The sequence below is a fragment of the Helianthus annuus genome, chromosome 10 (assembly GCF_002127325.2).
Source record: "Helianthus annuus cultivar XRQ/B chromosome 10, HanXRQr2.0-SUNRISE, whole genome shotgun sequence".
Lineage (NCBI taxonomy): Eukaryota > Viridiplantae > Streptophyta > Magnoliopsida > Asterales > Asteraceae > Helianthus > Helianthus annuus.
The window spans coordinates 154,798,569-154,825,335 of NC_035442.2; the positions used below are offsets into that span (position 1 = coordinate 154,798,569).

General features: G+C 38.9%; 2 protein-coding genes across 2 annotated transcripts; both read right to left on the bottom strand.

The window, feature by feature from the left end:
* Window positions 1-21,416: 21,416 nt before the first annotated feature.
* On the bottom strand, window positions 21,417-23,324 carry LOC118482726. Its single transcript, XM_035978362.1, has one exon. It carries the CDS (start codon window positions 23,322-23,324, stop codon window positions 21,417-21,419), a length of 1,908 nt encoding a protein of 635 aa, XP_035834255.1.
* A 127-nt stretch (window positions 23,325-23,451) lies between these two features.
* LOC110886097 (receptor-like protein kinase FERONIA) lies at window positions 23,452-25,559 on the bottom strand. Its single transcript, XM_035978711.1, has 3 exons — window positions 25,010-25,559; window positions 24,805-24,884; window positions 23,452-24,677 (listed from the first exon to the last, which is right to left on the bottom strand). The coding sequence occupies exons 1-3, from the start codon at window positions 25,507-25,509 to the stop codon at window positions 23,614-23,616; spliced, it is 1,644 nt and encodes a 547-aa protein (XP_035834604.1). The 5' UTR covers window positions 25,510-25,559; the 3' UTR covers window positions 23,452-23,613.
* Window positions 25,560-26,767: the final 1,208 nt, after the last annotated feature.

Genomic DNA, 26,767 nt, shown 5'->3' on the forward strand with positions numbered 1-26,767 from the left:
GTTATTTCAATTAAAAAACATAAAACTAAAACACTAAACATAAAGAAAAGTATAGAAATAGAAATAATAAAGTCTAGAAAAAAATCAAGAAAGAAAAAAAAGTACATAAAAATAAACATAGAAACGTGTTATATTTGACTTGACATATTCTCTGAAAAAAAATACATCGAAAGGTAAACAATTTGAATTTATACCGACACGTGCAATAAAATAAGTACGTAAGAAAATAGTTACGGCGCGTTGCGACGATGTGAAAACGCAAAGTGACTCGAATTTCTACAGTCTAATGAAAACGTATTATATGTTACTCTACTTGTTTCCAAAACAAAAGTTATGTCAAAACGTAGAGAAACTGAAAACGTAAATAAAAATAAGCGTGAAAGTGTATTATATTTGACACGACTCATTTTTCAAAAAATTACGTTAAAATATAGACTAACTAAAAACATACATAATTATACGGATGAGAATATATTATACCTGACCCAACTCATTTCCGCGAAAAATTTACGTGTAAACGCAAAATAATGCAAATCAATTTTAATTTATACCAACACGTAAATAAAAATAAACACGTAAAACTTGATTACAAAGTTTTTATAAAGTTAAAGGGTTGTAAATGTTAACGTTAAAAGTTAAGAGGTAAAAGAATACAAAATTATAAATAAAAAGTAAAAGATAAAAGAAATCATAAAAGTATAAAAGAATACAAAGCTATAAAAAATCTAAAAAAGATAAAAGGAAAGGCAAAGAAAAAAAAGTTGTAGCAAATAAAAAAAACTAAAAGCAACCAATAGACGGCTGCCATGCTGGTGGCAACCACTATTCTACAATAACAATCAACAAGAAAAAGACAAAAGGCCAAAAAAGTTAAAAAAGTTAAAAAAAAAAAAATAAAACTATAAAATAAAAAAAAAGAAAAGACAAAAGAGCAAAAGAGTCAAAAAGCAAAAATAAATAATAATAATAATAATAATAATAATAATAATAATAATAAATGTAGGATCGTTTTCACGACCAAAACGAGTTATTCAGAGGTGTTCTACTCAATACGAGAGGAGGAAACTAACGTATCGAGTTCGAAACAGCTTGCAATTCATTTTAAAATGTCTTTTGATTAATTTGACAAAGTTTTACAGCAAGTAGACACTTCAGCAGCACTTTGGCTCTGGAACCGGACCTTTCGTATGAAATTAGTTGACAAGGCACAACACATATATATAGGTGAGGTAATTTCGCATGAAATAACCCAAGCGAAATCACTTTCAAACGAAAACAATGATTTCGTGCGAAATACCTGTTTAATTTCATACGAAATAGCTGATTGCTATTTCGTGCGAAATACCATCACACCCACATTTCTCGTTTTGCGTGCCCTGATCTATACAATCTAGTACAAGACTCGATACAAGACGAAGTCGACAGACGGATGCACCAACAGACTCCCCCTCGGATGTTGACGAAGTCTTCAGTGTCGAGTCTTCAATCTTCAGTCTTTATCAGTCTTTTCGAACTCTTCTGAAGTATCTGACAATGTAAAGTATCCTCAATTTTTTTTTCTTTATATCAGCACCAACAGCTAACCTCCCCCATGGATGTTGATCTAATCTTTAATCTCTTCTTTCTCTCTTCCAGGATCTCAATCTGACTCTATCTTCTCTTGATCAGATCTCTTGATTCCTTAAGTTCATCATCATCTGCAACTAGCATGAACTTCCGTTCCAGGATCAGAACTTGGCTCTTTCTTCAGGTATCAAAACCTGGCTAACCTGCACCATCTCTACCTCACAATAAATTTCACAAATTTAAAATTTGACAAATTTATATACCACTTGCAGAAATCAAACAACCAAGAAATGATTTTACAATTTTAATCTCTGATGAACCACTTGTAGAAATAGAATGATTTAACATTTAAAAGCTTCTGATGATCACTTGTAGGCAAAACATCCAAAATCTTTTCTTATTATACACAGACTCCCCCTCACGAAATGTTCATCATGTTTAGCACTTGGAATTTTGAAAATCAGCTTTTCAAACATCAGTTGTCGAAAATCTTTTTGCATTTTTCAAAATTTTATGCTAAAACACACTTAAAATCTTTTTGGATTTTTGAATTTAATGAAATGTTGTAAAGAAATATTTACAAACAATCATTTTGTGAGTTTGTGTAAGAGGATCATATCAGTTTAAGAGACAAATCACAAACACCGTTAAGCTTTACACATTTTAAGTTCTAAACAATTCACCTAGATTGTCAGTATACTGATCCACTTAAATTTTCACACAAAGTTCAAATGTTCCGAGATATGAGATTAGTGTTTTAAGCACTTAAACTTCACAAACACCGTTAAGATTTACACATTTTAAGTTCTAAACAATTCACCTAGATTGTCACTATACTGATCCACTTAAATTTTCACACAAAGTTCAAATGTTCCGAGATATGAGATTAGTGTTTTAAGCACTTAAACTTATTTGCGTGTGCCACCTCAGAATATCTTCTCGTATCCAGATTTCTATATTCAGTCTTACAGGTGAATGTACACTAATGATATCTGTAAACGGGTAAATACGAGACCGTGAGAGCTCAGGCTAGAACTTCCGTTGGTACAAAGAGATAACGGCTCGTCTTTTGGTGTGTTCCATTTGGGGATCTTTTCTTCAACAGCACATGATTAGCATTTTTCAATGTTTCATCATTTTTTGTACTGAGGGCTGGCTTTAAAATTAAAGCTTTTGCAAAGTATTATACGAGGACTAGGCTATTGCTCCCGCAAAATCAGAAGTCCTGGTATAATACCCCAGATATCACCACGCACAAAGACCTAGTATGTCAGAAATAGAAAATCTTTCAAACAAGATTTCAGGGGTTACCTATATATCCGAGAAATGTTCCCCACGAGATAAGTAAGTATTTGAATTTAGGTTTATATCTCGAAAACAATCTATTAAATTTGTAAAAACCTACTGACACATCCGCAGTGAGATTTTTTACCACATTTTGACTTTACAATTCTTTAGCGTGCTGTGATAGTCCACTGATGTACTATCATTTCCTCTTTTCGCAACAAAACTCAGTTTTTAATTTTTCAATGTTTTTGGCTTTTTCTGGTTTTATCATGTTTTTGGATTTTTCAAATTTTCGAAATTTCCTAAAATTTTTACTCCCCCTAAAATCAAAATATGTTTCAGTTTTGATTTTCTGAGAAAATTTGAAAACAAACTGTACAATAAAGTGACAACTTGATGTGAAATGCTTCAATACTCCATTCACTTGGCATAAACAATCATAACTTTCCCTTACAACAAACTATTTTCCCATTATGATTTCAAAACACTTAAGTTTGTTTTAATCAAAATGGTTTTTCTGGAAAATAAGTTTCGTTGATTTTACTACTTGTAAAGTTGGGGATTACTCATCATTTTGTTTTATTCAAACACTTGAAAAATTTAACAATTTTAAGATTTTTATCAACAAATATCACTAGTAGGAAAGATGAATCAAGTACAACTTAATGTCCCTGATTAATCCTTTTGAACTTCGAAATATCACCGAAGTGAAATTCTCAAGAAATATGCCGATTCCTGCTCCACGATTACCAACTTGGGAGCTCCGGCAAGTCAGGATTTTAAGTAAAGAACACAGACACCCAAGCCTGACCAGCTTTGGGTGTGACCTTCTCAACTTCACCTGGGGTTCCAACATTTCTTTTCTCTTTATAAAAATCTTTTACCCCTTTTGCCTTTCCCTTTACCATTTTCTCAAAAATATGTTTCACATTCCCATTAAACGCTTTATCAACATCAAATTCTTTCTTCTCAGAACAGAATTGATTCGAGATCTCAACTTTTCCCACCTTTTGTTTAAAATTTTCAGTCCTCAATGGTAGAAAGTTCACATCATCCATTGGAGGAACTGAGTTTTCTTCTTTTGAAACAACTTGTGGCTCCTCTGACTTTGTGGAATCAGATTTATCGCCAGATTTTACATCTGATTTCTTAACAACCCACTTTTGACTGTCAAGATTCACCCTTCTCTTGTAAAACCTGTTTGAACATTCACCAACTTCATATGTTGAGTTTTTGAAAACTTTGAATTTTTTAGTTGATGGTTCAGTTTTATCAACAACTTTTTCTTTCAGTTTAGAAACAACTTCCTGTTTAGTTTTAGTAGCCTTTGGACAATTCCAGGCTATGTGACCAATTTCTTGACATCGATAACAGGTTCTTGTCTCCTTTCTCTGACTGGCTCCATTCTTCATTCTTTCTTGCCTCTTCGCAAGGAAATCTCTGTTTGATTGTTTCCAGAATGAGCTCTTTTCTTCTTCATCAGAACTGGACCCTGAAACAAATACGGTTTTTGGTTTATAAGATTTTTCATTTTTATGATTTTTCGGTGGAACAAAACCTAAGCCCTTCTTTTTGAAATTACCGTTATGGTTTAATTTCTTTTGAAAACCAGAACCAGAACCGTAACTCTTTTTCTTGTTTAAAATTTTGTTTACTTTTTGTTGATCTCTTGAAGTGTATTTTTTAGGTTTTTCATTAAGATTTAAATCTTTTATTTCAGGAATATTAATTTCTGTTAATTTGAAAACCTTTTTGATCTTTTCAGTTTGAACACTTCTTATTGGAAATTCTTCATCAGAATATAAGTTGTCTGAATCATTCAAAGTATATGCCACTTTGATTGGTTCGTCATTCAAATTAGATTTTGATAACAAGAATTCTTTATTGTAAACCCTTTTAACCGATGGTTTTGAACTGTTGACCGACAAACTCAAAGTTTCTGACTCAGACTTTGACTCCGACTCCTCATCTTTATTCAACACCTGATCGACCACCTTTTTTATTAACTCAGACTCATGATCAGTGTCAGACGATGTGAACGTGACGTCAACGTTTTCTGGTAATTCATCAGTTGTTTCAGACTTCAATTTTATATTGACTGCCTTTTTGACCTACTCCTCATTTGGTTTTCTAGGAGAATAACCTTCCCAGATCGGAGGCGGACACTTGTTATAACTGACACTTTGTTTCTTACCAGTATCCTTCTCTTTCGGCTTCTCATCTTGAAAAGCTTCAAGACCTACAACAGTTGGATAAATTCGATCAATCAAATAATCAAAACTAGAATAACTTTGTAACAACCGTCTAATTCTTTCATTCTCAATCTTTTCTGTCTCCAACTCTTGCTTCCACTTTGCACTTTCTTCAATGTAAAAATTTATTGCTTTCTGCTTTGACATCATCACAGCATTCAACATGGTCAAAGCATCTTCTCTTTCGGAATTTGTCTTCTGTAGACCAGTTACTGTTCTATTCAACATATCATATGATTCTTTCACATAATTGAGATCGAACAGTAATTTTTCTTTCATCTTATCTTGCTCACTCAGCTTTTCATCTTTCTCTTCACACTACTTGCAAGATTCCAAGCACTATTGACATGGTTTGGTGATTTCAACAATCTTTTCAACTTCGATTATCTTTTCCACTTCAACCACTTTTTCAACTTTAATCACCTTCTCAGCTTCAACCGTCTTCTCAGCAATTTTAACTTCTTCACTTTGTTCAGACTTCTCTTTTTGAGCAACACTTTCACATTTCATCTGATGTGTGTAAAATGCAACATATAAATTACATCAAATGAGGCATAAAACTAACCCTTTTTAAGTACTAATGTTGGAAAAAGAGTGTTTTTGTCTTCCTTTTGTATTTTCAGAATTAAATGAGCTCAAATTCACAAAAGAAGCAAAAAGACAGCTAAATCTAACATAAATACAAGAAAAGGAACATAAGTGGATTGCCCGACCCCTCAATAGCATCCTCCCAAGCAAAATAGAGAAGGCAGAAGACTGAACACGCCCCGTGCTCAGTCAGCACGGGGCCGTGCCCAAGAAGCAGCAGAAAAGACAAACCTATAGAAGCTTCTATTGCCCATCACGGGGCCGTGCCCAGTGAACACGGGGGCGTGGTGAAAGTACAGCAGGCGCATTAATTGTAATTGCGAATTACAATTAATGAAGAGAGAGAGAGTGTCAGACAGGCAAGGGGCCGTGTCCAGCGGACACGGGGCCGTGCCCAGCCTTCTGTTCAGCCTATAAATAGGAGTGCTTGGTTTCATTGCAACTCATCCCTTGGCACACCACCTCTCTCACACTTCATCCACCACCCACCACCATCACAACACCATCATCCACCACCATCATCCATTGTCCATCATAGAGTGTGTGAGTCGTCTCGGGATCCAAGATTGATCGTAAGAGTTCTTGACAATCAAGGCCATGTTTGCCTAAGTCTCTTACATCACTTGGTGAAGACAAGTGTTTAGTATAATACTTTTTATTTTCAATCTTTTGCACTTTTTATTTGGTTTTGTATTAATGACTTTAATAACTAGTTGCTTATGTTGAAGGTGATCTTTCCTTATCGTTTGTCCGTGGTGTCTTGGCATTATTTTACTGTCTATATAAAATAAAATATTTTCACCATTCATATCTCCACGGTCTATATGGAGGTATGTTGGCTACCTGGTCGGGGGTTAAGGGAACGGTTTGGTAAGGGTCTTGCCCTTGTTCAGCGTTTAGAGGTCCTGCAAGGGACCTGGGTCAAATTTAGTAGGATCTCCTTCAATGCCCATAGGTATTGGATGGCGGGGATCCAAACTCTTTGACCCCCTCATAAGTTAACTACTATTAATACTATAACCCGGCTATTTAGGACTGTATCCCTGCTGACTCAGACTACTTAGTCGAGGGTAACGTCACCTCCAAAAGAGGGGCCTACCATAATTTGCATTAATAACTTAATTCATTATCTTTCAATAATCCGACCCTTTAGGATTGTATCCTTGCTGACTCAAACTACTGGGTTGAGGGTAACGTCGCCTTCAAAAGAGGGGCCTACTACAATAACTAAGATAATCTCTTAAACAAGTGCAAAAGTGCGCAAATAATCAAAGGTTATACTAATACACGAGTCGGATCCAAGTGATTCATCTTGTCTATCTGTTTTTATTTTTATTTTATTTTTCAGCATTTAGTTAGCTTTCATTTTCTTAGTTTAAAAATCTTTTCTAACTTTTTGATTTGATTAGACGTTGAGGATAAACCGGTACTAAAAGCTCTTGTGTCCTTGGACGACCTCGGTATCTTACAAACACTATACTACGTCCACGATGGGTGCACTTGCCCATATGTGTGTTTAATGTTAGTGAATATCGTGTTTTATAAATTTAAAACTTGGCTAAAAGTGTAAAAAGGGCTTAAATATACATCTAAAATAGATTACACTACACACGCATCAAGTTTTTGGCGCCGTTGCCGGGGACACAAGGATTTTAAGAAAGTTAGGAATCAACGGCCTAATCATATTTTTATTTTTATTTTTTTTTATTTTTTAGGATTTTCTTAGTTTTTCAGCTTCTGCAGAGCTCAGCACGGGCCGTGCCCGCTGAATACACCCCCGTGCTCAATAATTGGAACTGGCAATCCTGTTTTAAGTCAGATAGTAAGCTGAACACGGGGCCGTGCTCACTCAACACGCCCCGTGCCCAAGATTCACTTACTGAAAACAGAACCGTTAGATCCCGGCGGTTGGTAATTTCTGACATAAACATGAGTGATAGTAATTCTTTTTATTTTCGGCACTCTTATGGTACGTGGTGTCAAATATGTGGAGGCGAACATAAAGAATTAAAATGCTACTTTCTAAATTATAGGCCCCACTACATAGACCCACCGATTCCTTATAACCTTAAGAGGGGCGAAAGTAAAAATAATCACTACCTCTCCCTCGAATGCGCCCAGCCAGATATTCTAGGAGAAATGCTCATTGACGAGTTATTTCAACTAGAAGAGCTAATTTTAGATTGGTCAAAAGAGCTTAGGAAGGATTTTATTGATCCACCCCAAGACGATGACCATGAAGAAATGTTGGGATCGCATTCCGACAGCCTCGTTGCTCCCAAAAATACCTTCATACCTAGCGAAGACTTGGATGATAGTCGTCCCTGTGCCGATTGTGCCGTGAAGGACTCTCCATCGACTTCGTTCGGTGCATACATAGACCTGAGCGATTCGGCATACACCTTCTTTAACGAGAGCCCGGGAAAGGGTTGGACTTGTCCACCTAGAATGAAAATTGGAATTACCCTCACCGACAACCTCTTGCGTTCTCGCCTTAGTCTAGGACAATTAAGGTATCTTAGGCACTTTGGGGTTGTCCCCACCAGTAAGGAACCACCCGATATCAATAAAATCCTTAGAAGTAAGGAAACTCCATAAGACAGCTTCCAGACACGGGACCGTGTCCAGGTCAACACGCCCCCGTGCTCACCTAAAAGATTCGCTGCTGATTTTATCAGAATACGGACAAAATGTGTTAGGATTTCATCTGCACACGGGGCCGTGGCCAGCCAACACGGGGCCGTGTCCAGTGCACTGTCGTTTTCTTTAAATGCAGCCTGATTCCTGCTCATTTTTGACCACTTCAAAAGACAGAGATTCCTGGGATCTTCACTCATACCATCCTAGGTAAGTTCTAAAAGAAGGTTCCCAAGAACCCTCTTGTCCCTTCCACTTTTATTCATTACCTCTTCTTTCAAAATTTTCAAACATTTCCTCCATGAAAGCTTGGAAGCTCCATGATTCCAACCTTTTATGTGAAGTTTGTAAGGTTATTTGCTAGGGATTCTTGTTTAAAGTTAGTTGTATAACTTTGTTTTAAATTATCTGTGCTTAAAACCTAGCTGAAAATCATAAAAATAATTTAAAACTCCAAGACTCCTTAGCCTAAAATCCTGCAGACAAATGGACACGGGGCCGTGCTCAGCGAGCACGGGGCCGTGTTCGAGGTACTGTTTCGTAAAAATTTATCTTTCTTCGGTTTCTTTCTCAGAAAATGGCAAGCAGAACAAGCGGAACATCTTCAAGAAGTAACCGACAAGGGAGGAGATCATCAACGGCAAAAGACTCTCTTGTAAACTATGTTTACGCCCTAAGGGAGGCTATTGATGAAATGACGGGAGTGGAGGAAGCATTGGTCGACCGTATCAACCATCTAACGGTGGGACTGGAGGGTTGTCTCCGAGAGGTGAACCTCTTGCACCAGAGGTTAAACCTTCTCGCCTCCCCGCCCTTGGTGCCTATAATAACCCAAAGGGCGTGGAACGTGGTGCCCGAAGTCATCATTCCGGCCGAATGGTACGCCATGCACCCTGAGCCTCCGCAAAGAGTGGTGCAAGGAGTCCCGGTGAATGTTCCCCCTCAGCCACAAGTTGCTGAGGAAAATGAAGCTGCCTTCTTCCTTCCAAGAGAAATAGAAGAATGGCTTTAAACAACATCTAGGGAAGAAAACCATCGGCCGAAAGTCCTACTATATCGGGAAGCTATTCTCGAAATTTTCTTAAAAAGTAGAACCCTTTATGATAACCTCGTGTACCTCCTGACCTAGTTAGTTAAGTTTTTATTTTATTTTAGGAATCTTATGTATTTCTCTATGGTTTAATGGAATGATGGTTTTAAGGATTGGATGGTTCATAATAAATAAAACACACTCATGGTGGTAAAGGATGATAAGGGAAATGAGAAACATGGCCCCATGCACAAGAACAAGGCCACACGTCGACAATTTCTCCGTTACAGTAGGTTCAACACGGGCCGTGCCCAGCCAACACGGCCCTGTGCTGAACCCCCTGCAGAAAAATGCCCAGTTCAGGTAACTGGACACGGGCCGTGTTCACCAGACACACCCCCGTGTCCAGGCTTCTGTTTCTTTTTCTTAATTATCGTTACTGGCACCTGAACACGGGGCCGTGTCCGGTCCCCACGGGGCCGTGTCCAGGCTGCTAGTAACATAAATTTTTGCTTTTAAACACCATGTTACACATTCAATCAACCTAAAAATTTATTTTTGGGACACACTGAGGACAATGTGTAATTTAAGTGTGGGGGGGGGGGATGCTAAAACCTTGAAATTTTGCAAGTCCTAATAACAAGCCTTACACAAAACTCTATTGGAACCGCTAATCACCCCAATTTTTTTTTTCAAAATTTTCATTTTTTTACTTGTCTAAAGTTTAAGATGGGAATTCTAAGATTAATAAGGTTATATTTTTGCAAGTTTACAACCGATAGCGTCGTGATAAAAAGAACTAACATAAGAAAATTATGAAACGGCATGACAAACTTAGTTAAAATTCGATTATATATACTTGATCACATAGAAAAACCCATTCCCACAAAAAGTGAGTTTTGAGCCTTTATTGAGCATACAAATACACATCTTTAGACTAAATGCTCATTTTTCGTTTCTTGTGCGAATAGCCGCTTGGTTCTTACGACTCTAGAACTTGCCACGACGATTCATTCCCGGTCCTTACCAACTTAAACCCAAGTAAGTAAATGATGGAGGCATTAGGACTAACCCTTTTTCTTTCAAAACCATTATTTTTATTTTTCTTTTCACCTACCCAAAAACTCCCCCTAGTTAACCCCTTTTGAGCCTAAACCTTTCATTTCTTTACCCTAAAATCCTTTTACCCACCAAAACCCTTTTTATTTCTTACCCTTTATTTTAGTAACAAGCTCGGTTTTCGTGTGACTGAAAAAAAATGATGATGAAGTTAGAAATAAACAAACAAAGCTCTTAAAACAAAAAGCTTGTTTGAAGAAATACTTCATTAAGAATAAAAAGTCACTAAAACAAAATGTTTTACGAAAACCGACGCTTTTTACGCTTTTCGCCCTTTTCTACTAACCACTAACCCAACTACCCACCTTTAGCCCAAGCCTTTACCCAAAAAGTCCTCTTGATATTTACAAAGGTAACAAGTTAAAAAGGAGGAGGATTGATTGCTTGGCAAGCCTATGGTAGGGATAAGTTCCACGCCGCTCTCGAGTGATTCACTAAAAATACACCTTCGGCCGAGTGTGAGTGATTTCTCCCGTGAGGTATGTGAACTTGTATATAAATGGAATTTTAAAAAGGCATGCTATGCCCAAATAAGTAATTTATCCTATGAAACGTTCTAAATAAATCATAACGAATAGGATTGTAAATAAATAAAAATAAAACCAAAAAGATCTTGGATTCCCGACACTCTATGACAAGCTAAAACCTTCTCTTCTACCCATTCCATTTGGAAGTGTAAGCCACGTATTAAAGAGTTTTGCTTGAGGACAAGCAAAAATTCAAGTGTGGGGGTATTTGATGTGTGTAAAATGCAACATATAAATTACATAAAATGAGGCATAAAACTAACCCCTTTTAAGTACTAATGTTGAAAAAAGAGTGTTTTTGTCTTCCTTTTGTATTTTCAGGATTAAATGAGCTCAAATTCACAAAAGAAGCAAAAAGACAGCTAAATCTAACATAAATACAAGAAAAGGAACATAAGTGGATTGCCCGACCCCTCAACAGCATCCTCCCAAGCAAAATAGAGAAGGCAGAAGACTGAACACGCCCCGTGCTCAGCCAGCACGGGGCCGTGCCCAGCCAGCACGGGGCCGTGCCCAAGAAGCAGCATAAAAGACAAACCTATAGAAGCTTCTATTGCCCATCACGGGGCCGTGCCCAGTGAACACGGGGGCGTGGCGAAAGTACAGCAGGCGCATTAGTTGTAATTGCAAATTACAATTAATGAAGAGAGAGAGTGCCAGACAGGCACGGGGCCGTGCCCAGCCTTCTGTTCAGCCTATAAATATGAGTGCTTGGTTTCATTGCAACTCATCCCTTGGCACACCACCTCTCTCACACTTCATCCACCACCCACCACCATCACAACACCATCATCCACCACCATCATCCATTGTCCATCATAGAGTGTGTGAGTCGTCTCGGGATCCAAGATTGATCGTAAGATTTCTTGACAATCAAGGCCATGTTTGCCTAAGTCTCTTACATCACTTGGTGAAGACAAGTGTTTAGTATAATACTTTTTATTTTCAATCTTTTGCACTTTTTATTTGGTTTTGTATTAATGACTTTAATAACTAGTTGCTTATGTTGAAGGTGATCTTTCCTTATCGTTTGTCCGTGGTGTCTTGGCATTATTTTACTGTCTATATAAAATAAAATATTTTCACCATTCATATCTCCACGGTCTATATGGAGGTATGTTGGCTACCTGGTCGGGGGTTAAGGGAACGGTTTGGTAAGGGTCTTGCCCTTGTTCAGCGTTTAGAGGTCCTGCAAGGGACCTGGGTCAAATTTAGTAGGATCTCCTTCAATGCCCATAGGTATTGGATGGCGGGGATCCAAACTCTTTGACCCCCTCATAAGTTAACTACTATTAATACTATAACCCGGCTATTTAGGACTGTATCCCTGCTGACTCAGACTACTTAGTCGAGGGTAACGTCACCTCCAAAAGAGGGGCCTACCATAATTTGCATTAATAACTTAATTCATTATCTTTCAATAATCCGACCCTTTAGGATTGTATCCTTCCTGACTCAAACTACTGGGTTGAGGGTAACGTCGCCTTCAAAAGAGGGGCCTACTACAATAACTAAGATAATCTCTTAAACAAGTGCAAAAGTGCGAAAATAATCAAAGGTTATACTAATACACGAGTCGGATCCAAGTGATTCATCTTGTCTATCTGTTTTTATTTTTATTTTATTTTTCAGCATTTAGTTAGCTTTCATTTTCTTAGTTTAAAATCCTTTTCTAACATTTGATAAGACGTTGAGGATAAACCAGTACTAAAAGCTCTTGTGTCCTTGGATGACCTCGGTATCTTACCAACACTATACTACGTCCACGATGGGTGCACTTGCCCATATGTGTTTTTAGTGTTAGTGAATATCGTGTTTTATAAATTTAAAACTTGGCTAAAAGTGTAAAAAGGGCTTAAATATACATCTAAAATAGATTACACTACACACGCATCATCATCCTTTTCTGTTCTTTTGCTGCACGTCTTTCCTTCAGTTTTTCCAACCTATCTGCAAAATAAAATTGAAAACTTTCAGGAGATAACATAGATTTTCCAATGTTTATTTGTGTCTCTTCTTCATCATCGCTATCATCAGATGATGATTGATCAAAGACTGGCTCTTGAATGATTTGTGCAGTGAGAGCTACCGCTTTGGAATCAGGTGGAATGTATTTGTCCCAACTGAAACCTTCTGCCACCTTTTCATCATCTTGATCAACGATACCAAAACAAGCTTTCTTATTTGCTTCTTCGATCATTTTAGCATGTGCAGTTTATGGTTCTTTTTCTTGATACGGTTGATGAGCAACTTGTTGATAAATGGCTTTTCGATAATAATCATTACCACCAAACGGATTCTTTGCTCCACTTGCTTCTTGATTTTTGCATTCTCTCTTAAAATGTCCTTTCTCCCTGCATCGAAAACACGTAACTTTAGATTTATCGAAACCTAAAGTAGAAACCTTTGCATCCAAGAAATCATCCCTTCCTGTTATCATCTTAAACTTTTCAGCTCTCCTCAAAACACTAGCTAAACACCATTTGATGTCCATAAGTTCCATCTCTTCTGCATCGATCTGATCGTAATCCTCTTTCGTCAGCATAGGATTTCCGATCCTTCCAGCAACCACTCCCTCATAAGATTCTAACACTGTAGCAAGTAATGACATGTGACTTTTGGCGACCTCTTCAGAAAAATTTTGACCATTCTGAAGATGCAACGCGATGTTGCAATGTAAAACTTGACCATTACTGCTATTTGAGCTTTGAAATTGATGACTTGAAGTTAAACTCATTGGATTAACACTTGGATATGAAGAAAATCCACTGCTGCTGTTTGGACTTTGATTGACTGATCCAGATGAATTTTCAGCACTAAAAGCAGTTTGGACTTTCGGACTCATTTCAACATCTTGAACATTTCCTTTGTAATACATTTTGACATCTTGTTGACCACTCAGACTGTTCATTCTTGCAATCTTCTGCTGCTCCAGATCTTGTCCTTCAATCTTTTCAATGAACTGAGAAATCGTCAACCTGTCATATTCTCCCGTGTTTTTCAAGATCATCAAATATGTACCACATTCTTTCTGAGGTAATGCATCAGCTAATTTGTCGACCCATTCTTCTTGTTCTTTGACAATTTCTAACAAAGACATAGATCGTACTAAGTGACAATATCTTTCAATCAGTTTCTTTGACGATTCACCCTGTAAACTTGTAAACAAATCAAATTCTTTCTTTAGCAATGCTTTCTTGCTCCTGATCATCTTTTCACTACCCTCAAACTTAATTTTAAGCGCATCCCAGATCGATCGTGAAGTATTGTCGTGTTGAAGCAAAATGAAGATGTCTTCTTTAATAGCTTGCTGTAGCAGACTGATCATCATCTTTTCTGCTTTGTACATGTCTCGTTCTTTATCATTCAATTCAGATATAGTTTTAATCACTCCCAAATCTGTACGCGGTTTAACATACTTTTTCTCGATACATTCCCAAGATCTCAAATGGTTAGCTTGAACCCAATTCTCAAATCGGTCTTTCCAACCATAATACTCCTCAATTCCCATTAGCTTTGGGGGTTTTTGCAAAGTTCCAGTCTCATTTTCCATGTTCATGCTTTGAGCAATGGTAGCCGGAGTAGTCAGGGCTGTAGCAAACGCGTTATAGAATTCTTCTTCCATGATTCGGTAACAATTTTTACTAAGTCAGCCTTTTCAAACGAAATTAGCACTTCAAACGAAAACCCTCAAACGAAATACCCTGTTGAAGCGAAATAACCTGCAATAGACTTTCAACAATACAAACGAAATCAGAATATTCAAACGAAACTATGATTTCGTATGAACCGACCAAACGAAATATGATTTCGTGCGAAATTAACTTGGTTTCAAATGAAAATAGCCTTTTTGGTACGAAATAGCTAATTTCATATGAAACATCTCAAACGAAATCTGATTTCACGCGAAATTAACACCAATTTCAAACGAAATTAATCACAAGATGTAGTTTCGTGCGAAATTAAGAAGCTATTCCAACGAAATTATGCTGATGTCATCATGTCGGCCAAACTTTTGTCAAATTGATCAGGTTTTAGCTCGATTTTAGGTCCAATTTTCTCAAGGCTTTGTCAAAACACTATTTCGCATGTAATGTGTGAAATTCAAACCATTTTATCCGTTAAAACTTGTTCAATTTAGAAAAGAAGGTGTAGAAGTTAGAAAATCTGATGAAACCATTTTCTCAAGGCTTTGTCAAAACACTTTTCATTCTTTTTCGTAAATGTAATAGTTATAAAGTTATAATGTTGGTGAAGTTAAAATGTTGTATTTAGACTCTTCGTAATGGTTAATGTTTTTTAAGATACATTTTTTTGTCATATCAGCTAGGGTTGTTCACGAGCCGAACCAAACTGATCAAACCTTTGCTCGTGCTCGGTTTGTTTATAAACCGATCCAAACCGAACCGAGCGTTTTTTCAACCGAGCCAAAGTCGAGCGAGCGTATTTCGATCCAGCCTTTTTTGAACGAGCGTCGAGCGAGTATCGAACGTCGCAGAACAAACAAGAAAAGTGACGATGGGAGTGCTAGTTATTAGAATAAAGTGCAGTTTTCGTCCCTTATGTTTCGTCCAATAGAACACAAGTAAAAATTTAACAAATAACAAGGAATACAAAAACACTCAACTAGTTCTATTGAGATTATCTAAGCGGGAAGATAAATTATCGACCGATTGAAACATACCCTTGTTATATCGGAAGTTTGAAATTGAATGAACTGATTGAAGCAAAACCCTGGCGAGCTGGAGTCTTGGCGAGTAGCGATGGAGATTTCGAATAACGATGGTCAATGGGGGGTTTTGATTAGGGTTTTATACTTCTGAATTGAATGGCTGGTTGAGACTTGAGTATTTGAAATTTTGACTAAATTACTCAAATGGACATTTAAGTATTGGACAACTGACTATTGGTATTGGATTTCAATTCTAATTACTTAAATGAGCTCTATTTAGATCTTGGACCAAACATTGTTGATGTTGGTCTCTAGTCATTTCACTAAAAATCACACACACACACACACACATATATATAGGGTTAAGTTCATTTGTGAACAACCATCTTGATAGTGAACTGTGTGAACTAATCCTAGCCCTTGATTATCAATACATAAGTGTAAATCAATGACTAGGATTTGATCAGAATTTTATGATGAAAATACACTAGTGTATATTGCGAATGATGTAAATCAATGGTCCGGATTTGTTCGCCCAGTTCACAAATACACTAATGTTCACTCTAGAACTTCACTATATATATATATATATATATATATATATATATATATATATATACACATATATATTAAAAAATAAATGGAGCCAATCGAGCCGAACCGAACTGAGCGGACCTTTGCTTGTGCTCGGTTCGTTTACAAAGCGAACCGATTCGAACCGACCATTTTTTCAATCGAGCTGAATCGAATGAGCAAATTCCGAGCATCTTTCCATCGATCATCGAACGAGCGTCGAGCGCCGAGCAATTTGAACAGCCCTAATATCAGCATTATAACGTTAATTTTACAACCGTTATGGTTAATGTACTTTCAATCATCATTTTCTATTTTTTTCGTTATTTGACGTTGTATTAGAAACGTCGCTCCCTCTTCATGCCCTATGTCTTGGGAGCGTTATCAAGCCGCTATAATGCCCATTATACATTACTGTTTAACAAATAACAACCTCTCTCTTTTTCTTTCGGGTGTATGGCACAAAATTTCTTAATGTTTGAGTTAGGGAATGAGCATTTGATTAGAAATGAGTAAATGGTACCGGGTACTGACCGAACCGGTGTCAGTACCAAATTTATCGAACCGAAACATTTTTGGTACCGACTTTTGACGTTTTCGGTACCGATCTAGTACCGGTTTTACCCTCAAATACCAGTACCGAGCGTACCATAACTTTCAATCATGTTGACTTACCAAATTGGCCAACTCATGCGTCCTTGGAACAAGGCATCACGGATCCAAATGCACGGGATGCGTCTGAAAACTTGAAGTGTCTGAGATGAAGATGGGATGCGTCTGAAAGATGGGATGCGTCTTGGAGCGGGATGCATCCTTCAAGCACGGGATGCGTCTTTGGAGCAAAACCCAATAAAAAATGGACACGTGGCCACGGGATTCGTCCTTGGAGCGAGGCATCATGCACGGGATGCGTTGGGCAAGTTTTCGGCGAGTTGCAGGTTTCCGCCAAGTTTTTCGGCGAGTTTTCCTGAATATTATTTTTCGGCAAGTTACGCAGGATACAAGATGATAAAATGTTGGTTAAAGAAACTATAACTTGGTTCACTGCAATGCTGAATGCTCCTGAGGCATTTGTTGTGTTTAAGGCTACCACAATTCCACCACATACTAGTTGGACTGTAGCATCTGTGAACAAGGAAACAAGTGGGTGGTGGTGCGGAGGACGGCGATGTGGAGGTAGGAAGTGGTGGGTTTTGAATACTCTAATTCAATTGATTTTTAATGCCTAATACTCTAATTCAAAATATTAAATAATTCAATTGATTTTTAATGCCTAATACTCTAATTCACTCATGGTTTTATTGGGAATGATTGTGGGTATGCATGCCTTTATAAAAAGCTGCAGACAAGAAAAGGCTACAAGCCTCAATTATTGAAATGCCACTTGTCCATTTTCTATTGGGTTTCTGTGACACTCTGCAAAAAGGCGCATCAAATACTTGAGGAGTCTGTATATGAACGCTTCAGGTGGCTATTTTCGTAATTGGTGTAATTGGTGTGAGTCAATGGCTATTTTCGTAAATAGCTCTAAAAATTAACTTGTCAAACAATATTATGAAACAGGATAAGAGAATACGAATTCAGTTTCGGTTTCGGTTTTGGTTTTCTATTTATTAGGTTTCAAACTGAATAACGAACACCCCTACACTCAATGGAACAAAATCATGAATTCCACACAAAAGTCGAACAATAACACTATCATCCATGCAAAAAAAATTATATGTAAACTTGAATTTACAACAAAAGAGATCTTGATTCAAGAATAATAAAAGCATAATCCCCAGTACCACCAACCTCCAGTTTCACTAGCTTAATCAAGGTCCTACGCCACCACCATCGACGAAATTTGTGATGGTTTCTGGTCTAATCTCTTCCAACCGCTGAAGAACCAGCTGAGCATTCGGTTGATCCTGTGGTAATGGATGAACGCATTGCAAAGCCAGTTTCAAAGTATTCAACAATTCATCGTCACCAACTGCAGAAGCATCTTTCATCAATTCAGGATCAAAAACCTTGTATAATACATATAGAATTAAATCAAAAATTTCAGTTACTAGTTTTATGTTGTGCACAGATCTTGTTCAGTTGTTCTTGTATAATACAAGTAAACACATAATCAAGAATGAGAAATTCTAGATTAAAAAAAGGATTGGGCTTTCAATGCATTCAAAACTAGTTTTTTTTGCATTAATTTACCAATCCCATTTTTTAAATAAAAAGAGAACAAAGAAGAAGCAAAGTAGCTAATTACCCTTTTGCCGTTGGAGAGAAGTACTGGTACACCCTTAGAGCGGGCTAAACTCCAGAGAATTTTAGGGAAGGGAAAGAGATAACTCTTGGGGCAATTTTCTGATATTCATTAATCGAAAACAAAAACTATTTAAATGCAACCTATCTCTACATGCACTTTATTCAGTTACAAGAAATAAGGAAACGTGCTTCTACCACTATCCTACCATGATGCATGCATGCAAATAAAAAGAAAAGCCACAACTAACTCCACTAAGCACATTGCTGGAAACTTGGTCTTCACTCCAGATACTTGGCCGGCATTTTAATATCCCTCTTGGGCCTGTTTGTGATTGGGCCGGTATCATCAGGTGGGCCTGTCATGTGGGTCGTATCAACACCCCCTCCCTGAAAATTAACATTGTCCCCAATGTTGGAAAAGTATGGAAAAGTAGTAGCAAAATCTAATTCATCTTCCCATGTTGCCTCTTCTATTGGTTTGCCTTGCCACTTGATCAGTATCTGTTTTCCCAGAGGTGAGTTTCTACTATTAAGGATGGATTTTGGAATATAAGACAATTCAACATCTTGCTGCAAATCTTTAATATCATCGGTAAGCTGCTGGGTATTACCGTAACACGGTTTCAACAAGGAAACGTGGAAAACCGGGTGGACCTTTGAGTGATCTGGAAGTTCCAATTTGTAAGCGACCTTGCCTATACGCGATAGTATCTTGAACGGACCATAGTACTTCTTGGAAAGCTTCCTGTTGGTTCTTTGATCAACCGAATGCTGCCTGTAATTCTGCAAGCGAAGATAAACTAAGTCGTTTACCTCAAATTGTTTTTCCTGACGATGTTTGTTGGCTTGTTTCGTCATCCGATCCTTTGCCTTATCGATTGAAGCCTTCATTGTGGTAATGATCTTTTGATGCTCAATAAGGGAATCGTCAATTGAACCGATCTTTGAATCACCTGGCTTGTAGTCGTGGATAGTGGTAACATCTTGACCGTAAACTGCCTTGAACGGGGTCATATTAATGGACGAATGGAACGAAGTGTTGTAAGAAAATTCCGCTAAATGTAGATAGTGATTCCATTTAGATGGTTCCTGGAAAACGAAGGCACGAAGGTAGGATTCCAAACACCGGTTGAGCACCTCCGTTTGGCCGTCCGTTTGCGGGTGGTATGCACTTGAATGTAGCAGTTTGGTGCCCATTTGTTTGAATAACTCTGACCAAAAGCGACTAACGAATAGAGGGTCCCGATCAGATACAATGGTTTTCGGAAGGCCATGCAACCGATAGATTTCCCGCATGAACAAGGAGGCCAGAAAAACAGCATTGTAATTGGTCGGTAAGGCCAGAAAATGCGCAAACTTTGACAACCTGTCGACAATAACCCAGATAACCGTTTTACCTTTCGACGGTGGCAGATGTGTGATGAAGTCCATAGATATGTCGTGCCATGGCAACGAAGGTGTCGGTAATGGTTGAAGAAGACCATAGGGTTTGTGGTTTTGAGATTTTGTAAGTTGGCAAACTTGGCATGTTTTTATGAAGTGAGCAACATCTTTTTTTAGACCCACCCAAGAAAACGTAGCTGCGATTCTTTTCGTTGTAGCCGTGACACCGGAATGGCCTCCTATAACCGAGGAGTGGTATTCTTCCAATAGTTTATTCTTTAAAGATTGCAAGGGTGGTACCATGATCTTGCCGTTTCGATAAAGTATACCGTCTCTGAACGAGTGGTTTGGAAAAGTGACAGAATCTTGTAAAATCTGGTCGACCAGTTGCTTCCCATTAACGTCATGCTTGAAATAGTGTCTCAGTTCATTCAACCAGAGGGCAGCAGGGTGTGAGATTGCAAAGCAAGTAGAAAGTTCAACTCTACTTAAAGCATCCGCCACGGTGTTCTCCTTTCCTGGCTTGAAGTGTACTTCGTAATCAAAGCCCAACAGTTTTGTCGCCCATTTTTGTTGTTCCGGTGTCTGTATGGTTTGGGTTAAGAGGTGCTTCAAGCTGTGATGGTCGGTATGGATGTGGAACTTGCTACCGAGAAGATATTGACGCCATTTTTTAACTGCTTCCGTAATGGCGTATAACTCTTTTGTGTAGGTGGATTGAGACTGCATGGTAGGACATAATTTCTTACTGAAAAAGGCAATAGGTCTATTTTTTTGTGACAGTACAGCTCCAATAGCGACACCTGAAGCATCAGTTGTGACATCAAAGGGTTGGTTAAAATCGGGTAACGCCAAGGTAAGAAGGTTTTCCATATGGGCTTTCAGTTGGTGAAATGAAACCTCTGCTTGATCATTCCAATGAAAGTCTTTGGATTTGAGGAGGTTTGTAAGTGGTGTAGCTATGGTGGCATAATTTGCTACGAATCGGCGGTAGTAGCTGGTAATTCCAAGGAAGGCTCGAAGGGTTGTAAGAGATGTGGGTTTTGGCCATTGTTGGATTGAGAGAATCTTTTCTGGTTCGGGTTTAACACCGTCTTTGGAGATACGGTGGCCTAAAAACGAGATCTCATCAACTGCGAATACACACTTGGATGGTTTGGCAAAGTACTTGTTGGATGACAAGGTGGTGAAAACGAACCTCAAATGATCATAGTGTTGTTGAATGTCACTGCTGTAAATGAGGATGTCATCGAAAAAGATCAAGACGAACTTGCGTAGGACTGGCCTAAACAAGTCGTTCATTGCAGCTTGAAACGTTGATGGAGCATTTGACAACCCGAAGGGCATTACAACAAACTCGTAGTGACCATCAGTTGTTCGAAAGGCTGTTTTGGGTATGTCTTGTTCGGCTACTCTGATTTGGTAATACCCCGAGCGTAAATCAATTTTTGAGAAGACAGTAGCACCGTGTAATTCGTCAAGGAGTTCATCGATTGTAGGTATGGGAAACCTATCGCGAACAGTGACAGCATTTAAGGCGCGATAGTCGACACAAAAACGCCACGAGCCGTCTTTTTTTTTACTAGCAACACTGGTGAAGAAAAAGGGCTTTGGCTTGGGCGGATGACGCCCGATTGTAGCATTTCGGATATGAGGTTGGTCATGATTCGTTTTTGGAAATGTGGGTATCGGTAGGGACGGACAGTAATGGGTTTTGTTTCATCAGTTAAGGTAATATGGTGATCTTGTGAGCGGTTTGGTGGAAGGGAATTGGGTTCATCAAAGATGGTATGGAATTCGGTGAGTAAGGTGGTAATCTGTGGGTCAACATGGGTAATGGTGGCCGGTGGATAAAGCTGTGGTGATTGATGGTTAATGGTATGAAGGGAGGCCACTGACCCTTTTTTTATAAGTGATTGCAATGAGCTAGAAGATACTTGGTGAGCCAATGGTTCTCCTTTAAGGGTATAGGTGTTACCGTCTTTGACAAACGAGATTTCGGGTATAGAAAAGTCAGCCGATAATCGACCGAGCATGCCTAGCCAACCGATACCCAAAATAACATCGGCTCCCTCCACTGGTAGTATGAAAAAAGGGACGTGAAATGGTGCTTTTTGGACCTGAATGGGAACCTCCGGACAATACCCCTTGCAGGTGATATGCTCACCATTGCCGACCATAACATCGAAGGGTTGGATGGGTAAGGTTTCTAAGCGAAGCATAAGGGCGATACGTGGCTGGATTATATTGTGGGTGCTGCCACAATCAATCAAAATTGTGACTCGTTTACCCATTATATAGCCGGTAACACGTAAGGTTTGGGGAGAGGCTATACCGAAGTAAGCTGCATCGGACAAACAAAGGAGGGAGGGTTTGGGGGAATCGGGTGGTGTGGTTTCGTGTGGTGGCTCGGTGAACTCCGCTTGATCCTCATTATCGACAATCAGAAAGAATTGTGGTGGCGAGCATTTATGACCCGGAAAGTATTTTTCTGGACACTTGAAACACAAGCCGTCTTTACGACGTTGCATGAGGGCCTCCGGGGACAGTTTTGTGAATGGAAGTGCTGGTGGTTTGGAAGGTGTTGGTAGCAGCGGAGGAAGGGGGTTACTGGAAGATGATGCCATCGATGAAGGGTTGGACGAAGATGAAGCAATATTAGTGGCTGGTTTGTTGAAAAAAGTGGATCGGGTTTTGTATGCATGGGCCAGTTTATCTTCAATTAATCGGGCTAGGCCATAAGCATGGTGTAGTGTAGCGGGCTTATAAATGGCTAATTCATGCTGAATATCTAAACGAAGACCGGAAATAAAACAATTTTTAAGGGCCTGTCGGGGAATACCTACCACACGGTTGCTTATTTTCTCAAACTCTGTTTGATACGCCGCCACTGTAGAGGATTGCTTGAGTTTAAAGAGTGTAGCTTCATGATTCTCGTACGATGACGGGCCAAATCGGATTTCCATCTCTCTCTTGAATTCGTTCCAGGTACCCAAAAGTTCATTGTCAGCTTGGTGTTTGTACCATGAGAGAGCGTCTCCCACGAAATGAAAGACGGCGAGTTCGACTCGTTCGTCTTCTGGTGTTTGATAGTAGGAGAAGAAATTCTCCGCTTGAAATATCCATTCGAGCGAATTTGATCCATCGAATAGGGGCAAGGTGATTTTAGGTTGGCGGGGTTGGCGACGATTCTGGTTTTGTGGGCGACGGAGAGGGGAGCGGTGCCGGGGTGGGGAATCATCACCAGCAGTTACGTGGTCCGTGAGTTGATCGATTTTGGTTGTGAGAGTTTGGGTGGCGCGGATGAGATCGGCTAAATTATTAGCTGTTTCAGTGGAATTGGCTGAGGCAGCGGTGGTGGCCTCAATCAAAAGGGATAATTGTTCGGCGATTGGGGGTGAAGTCTCATCGGAAGAAGAGACATCTTTTCGTGGAGGCATGGTGAAGGTTTGAGACGAGAATGAAAGCACCAAATTGGTACACCCTTAGAGCGGGCTAAACTCCAGAGAATTTTAGGGAAGGGAAAGAGATAACTCTTGGGGCAATTTTTTGATATTCATTAATCGAAAACAAAAACTATTTAAATGCAACCTATCTCTACATGCACTTTATTCAGTTACAAGAAATAAGGAAACGTGCTTCTACCACTATCCTACCATGATGCATGCATGCAAATAAAAAGAAAAGCCACAACTAACTCCACTAAGCACATTGCTGGAAACTTGGTCTTCACTCCAGATACTTGGCCGGCATTTTAATATCCCTCTTGGGCCTGTTTGTGATTGGGCCGGTATCATCAGGTGGGCCTGTCATGTGGGTCGTATCAAGTACGCTCGGTTCATCTGCATGTTTGTATCCTTGAGAAGTTCCCACAACATTAGTCAGATACATATCATGATGCTCCTGCAACTCAAGTGCAATCTCAAGCCTTTCCACAAGAATAGACATTTTTGGCCGCTGTTCACGAGAGTAGTGCAAACACCGGAATGCAATTTCTGAAAATGTTTCCAACGAACTTGGGTCCATCGGTGGCTTGAGATCTTTAAAGATAATCTGGTCTAATTTCTTATCTATGTAGCTTTGTTTCCACATGGGCACTAAAATCTCTAACTGGTCGTTGGTATATCTAAAGCACAATTTCCCACAGAGGACTTCAAATAAGACGACCCCAAAAGAGTATATGTCTGATTCTTTGGTTAGGTTGTACGTCTCCATATAGCTTGGATCACAGTAACCAGGGGTACCCACAACATTGGTGACAAGATTCGTGTGACGCTGATTAGCAGGTCCTATTTTTGAAAGTCCCATGTCAGAAACTTTAGCATTCCAGTTGTCATCTAGTAGAATGTTTGCACTTTTTATATCTCTGTGGAGAACTCTTTGTTGGGTTCCCTTGTGATCGTGAAGGTAAGCTAGCCCCCTTACAGCATCAAGGCATATCTTTAACCGTTGCGTCCATGAGAGAGTCGTGGAACTTAAATGATGATCGAGGCTTCCATTAGATGCATGCTCGTATACAAGGAGCCTTTCACCACCCTCGGCACAAAATCCAAGGAGAGAAATGAGATTCTTATGTGTGTAACGAGAAAGCATCATGATTTCTTTCCAAAACTCAGGGTCTCCTTGCCCAAATTTACGATTCAAGCGCTTAATAGCAACCATGCTTTGCCCCTTAGAATGAATGACTTCTCCTTCGTACACCCTCCCAAATCCACCAATTCCTATAACTTTGCTACCAAAATTACCGGTGGCTTTTTTTATTTCTTCCAGATTGATTTTAAGACGCTCAAACTCTTTCATGACAGACATCGGACAAACGCCATTATTTGTGGATCAAATAAAAATGAGAGGGGTTAAATGATGAAGTGTTCTAATAAACTAAAAGGTGATAAACCTATAAATTTTTAATCGCTTTGATACCTGAATCAAAAGAAGACGATTTTGAATCCAGTGCACCATGGATTATGTGAACAATATGTGCAACAAAGGTGGCATCATACCTGTAACAAAAGAGGGAAGATGAGCAGAGGATAACACTAAAACCCCAACACATTCAGATAAAAAAAAAGTTCGCATTAGCTTCTCAACCATTGTTTCACACTCTCACATTAAAATTGAAGCATACCCTGAATAAACAGCCCCTGAATAGACAGCCCCAGCCATATTAGCAACCTCTATAAGGGCTGCCTTCCACCGATTCATATTATCCTCTGCCCATCTTGAACCTTCGGCTCCCTTTATTGCTTTGATCGCAAAACTACCTCGCTGGTTCTTGATATCAGAAGGATCAACACTATAAAACACGGGTAAAACGAAATGACTGTCCTCCCTCCTTAGCTTGAGGATCAAACAAAGCTCATCAAGGAACCAACTTGAATTCGCAAAGTTCTTTGAAAATACAATTATTGAAGCTCTAGATTTTCTTATTGATCTCTCAAATTCTAACTTCAGATCTGGACCATACTGGATTTCAACGTCATCCCTGAAAGTATTAAATCCTGCTTGGTGTAACGCTTCATAAAGATGATTTGTAAAAGAATTACGAGTATCTTCACCTCTGAAACTGAGAAAAACATCATACGTATAATGGATTGGCGAAGATGTAGAGGATGAGATAAACGCCATTAGATTAGAGAAGAGGTTGTGAAATGAAGTGAAGGGATGGAAAAATACTTGGCCATCTAAAAGTCAAAAGACAAGAGAACTTTGATGCAGGCTAAGTCCTATTCTTGTTTTATGTGTTTTGTTGGGAGTGTAAAACAAGGGGTAAACTGTTACTTGTCGTATTCTTTGGTAGAAGCTTGCTTGCTAGCTAGCCCCTCATTAATAAAATTTGATTTTGGCCTCTAAAGAAAAACAAGAGAAATATTATTAGAACAAAAATATAACCCCTAGCAAGGAGCTAAAACAAAGTTACACCAATAAAGTAGATACGTTGGAATTGCTCTAACTATTCCAATCGAGAGTGAATGAAATTGTTGGACCGGGAATTTAATTCCCGACTCAAACGAGTCGGTTTGGGTCAGGTCGGGTAGTGCCGGTTAATTTATTATTTTATGGCTAATCTATTTATTATTGAATTAGGGATAGATAATTGAAATGAGTTGATTTGTAATTTATCTGAATAGAATTAGGTAATAAGAACCCACCAAGCTTATGATGTGGTTTAGTCTATAATGCAAAATTTTGAGTAATCTTTCCTTCAGTAATAAAGTTTTCGAGAGTTATTCCAACATGAGTTTTGTTTGATTATTGATTTGGGACTTGAGTTGGTATTAGAGCTTATGTCGACCAGCGGGACAACGGGCATGAGGATTGGGAACCACGGAACACAACTGATTTGCATGAGCTGCTACAGACGTGTTGCCCAGAACGTGATCTTTGATCTCTATAACTATCGAATAACTGGAATATATAAAACTGAGAATTCGAATACATGTGTTTTTACAATTGAGAATTGAAACCCTATTTATACTAATCTAAAAGGTATGACTGTATAGACGTGTCTCCTCGCGAACGGTTGTGCCCTTTGATCTTGTGGATGAGATTATATTTGAAGAGGTGCGTCTCTTGAATCCTCCCTTGATACCGTCGATCAGAAGTAGCGACCATAGAGCGAATACGGGTGGCGCCGGTTCGACTTGGATGGGAGTCGAGGTTTTACCGATTATTCCACTGTCGTGCCTTCGGGTGGGTGGAGGTCGGGTTTCTGCGCATCTGAGGAGAGCCAAGGGGCTGGCGGCGGTCGAGTAGTCGACCTTGGCCACAGCGCCCGGTGTCACGCTGGTTGACACGCCGTTCCTTGCCGTTCAAAAAAAAAAAATAATCTTCTGATTTGTCATCTTCAGTCCCCGTACTTCATAACTAACTTTAATGTAGACCT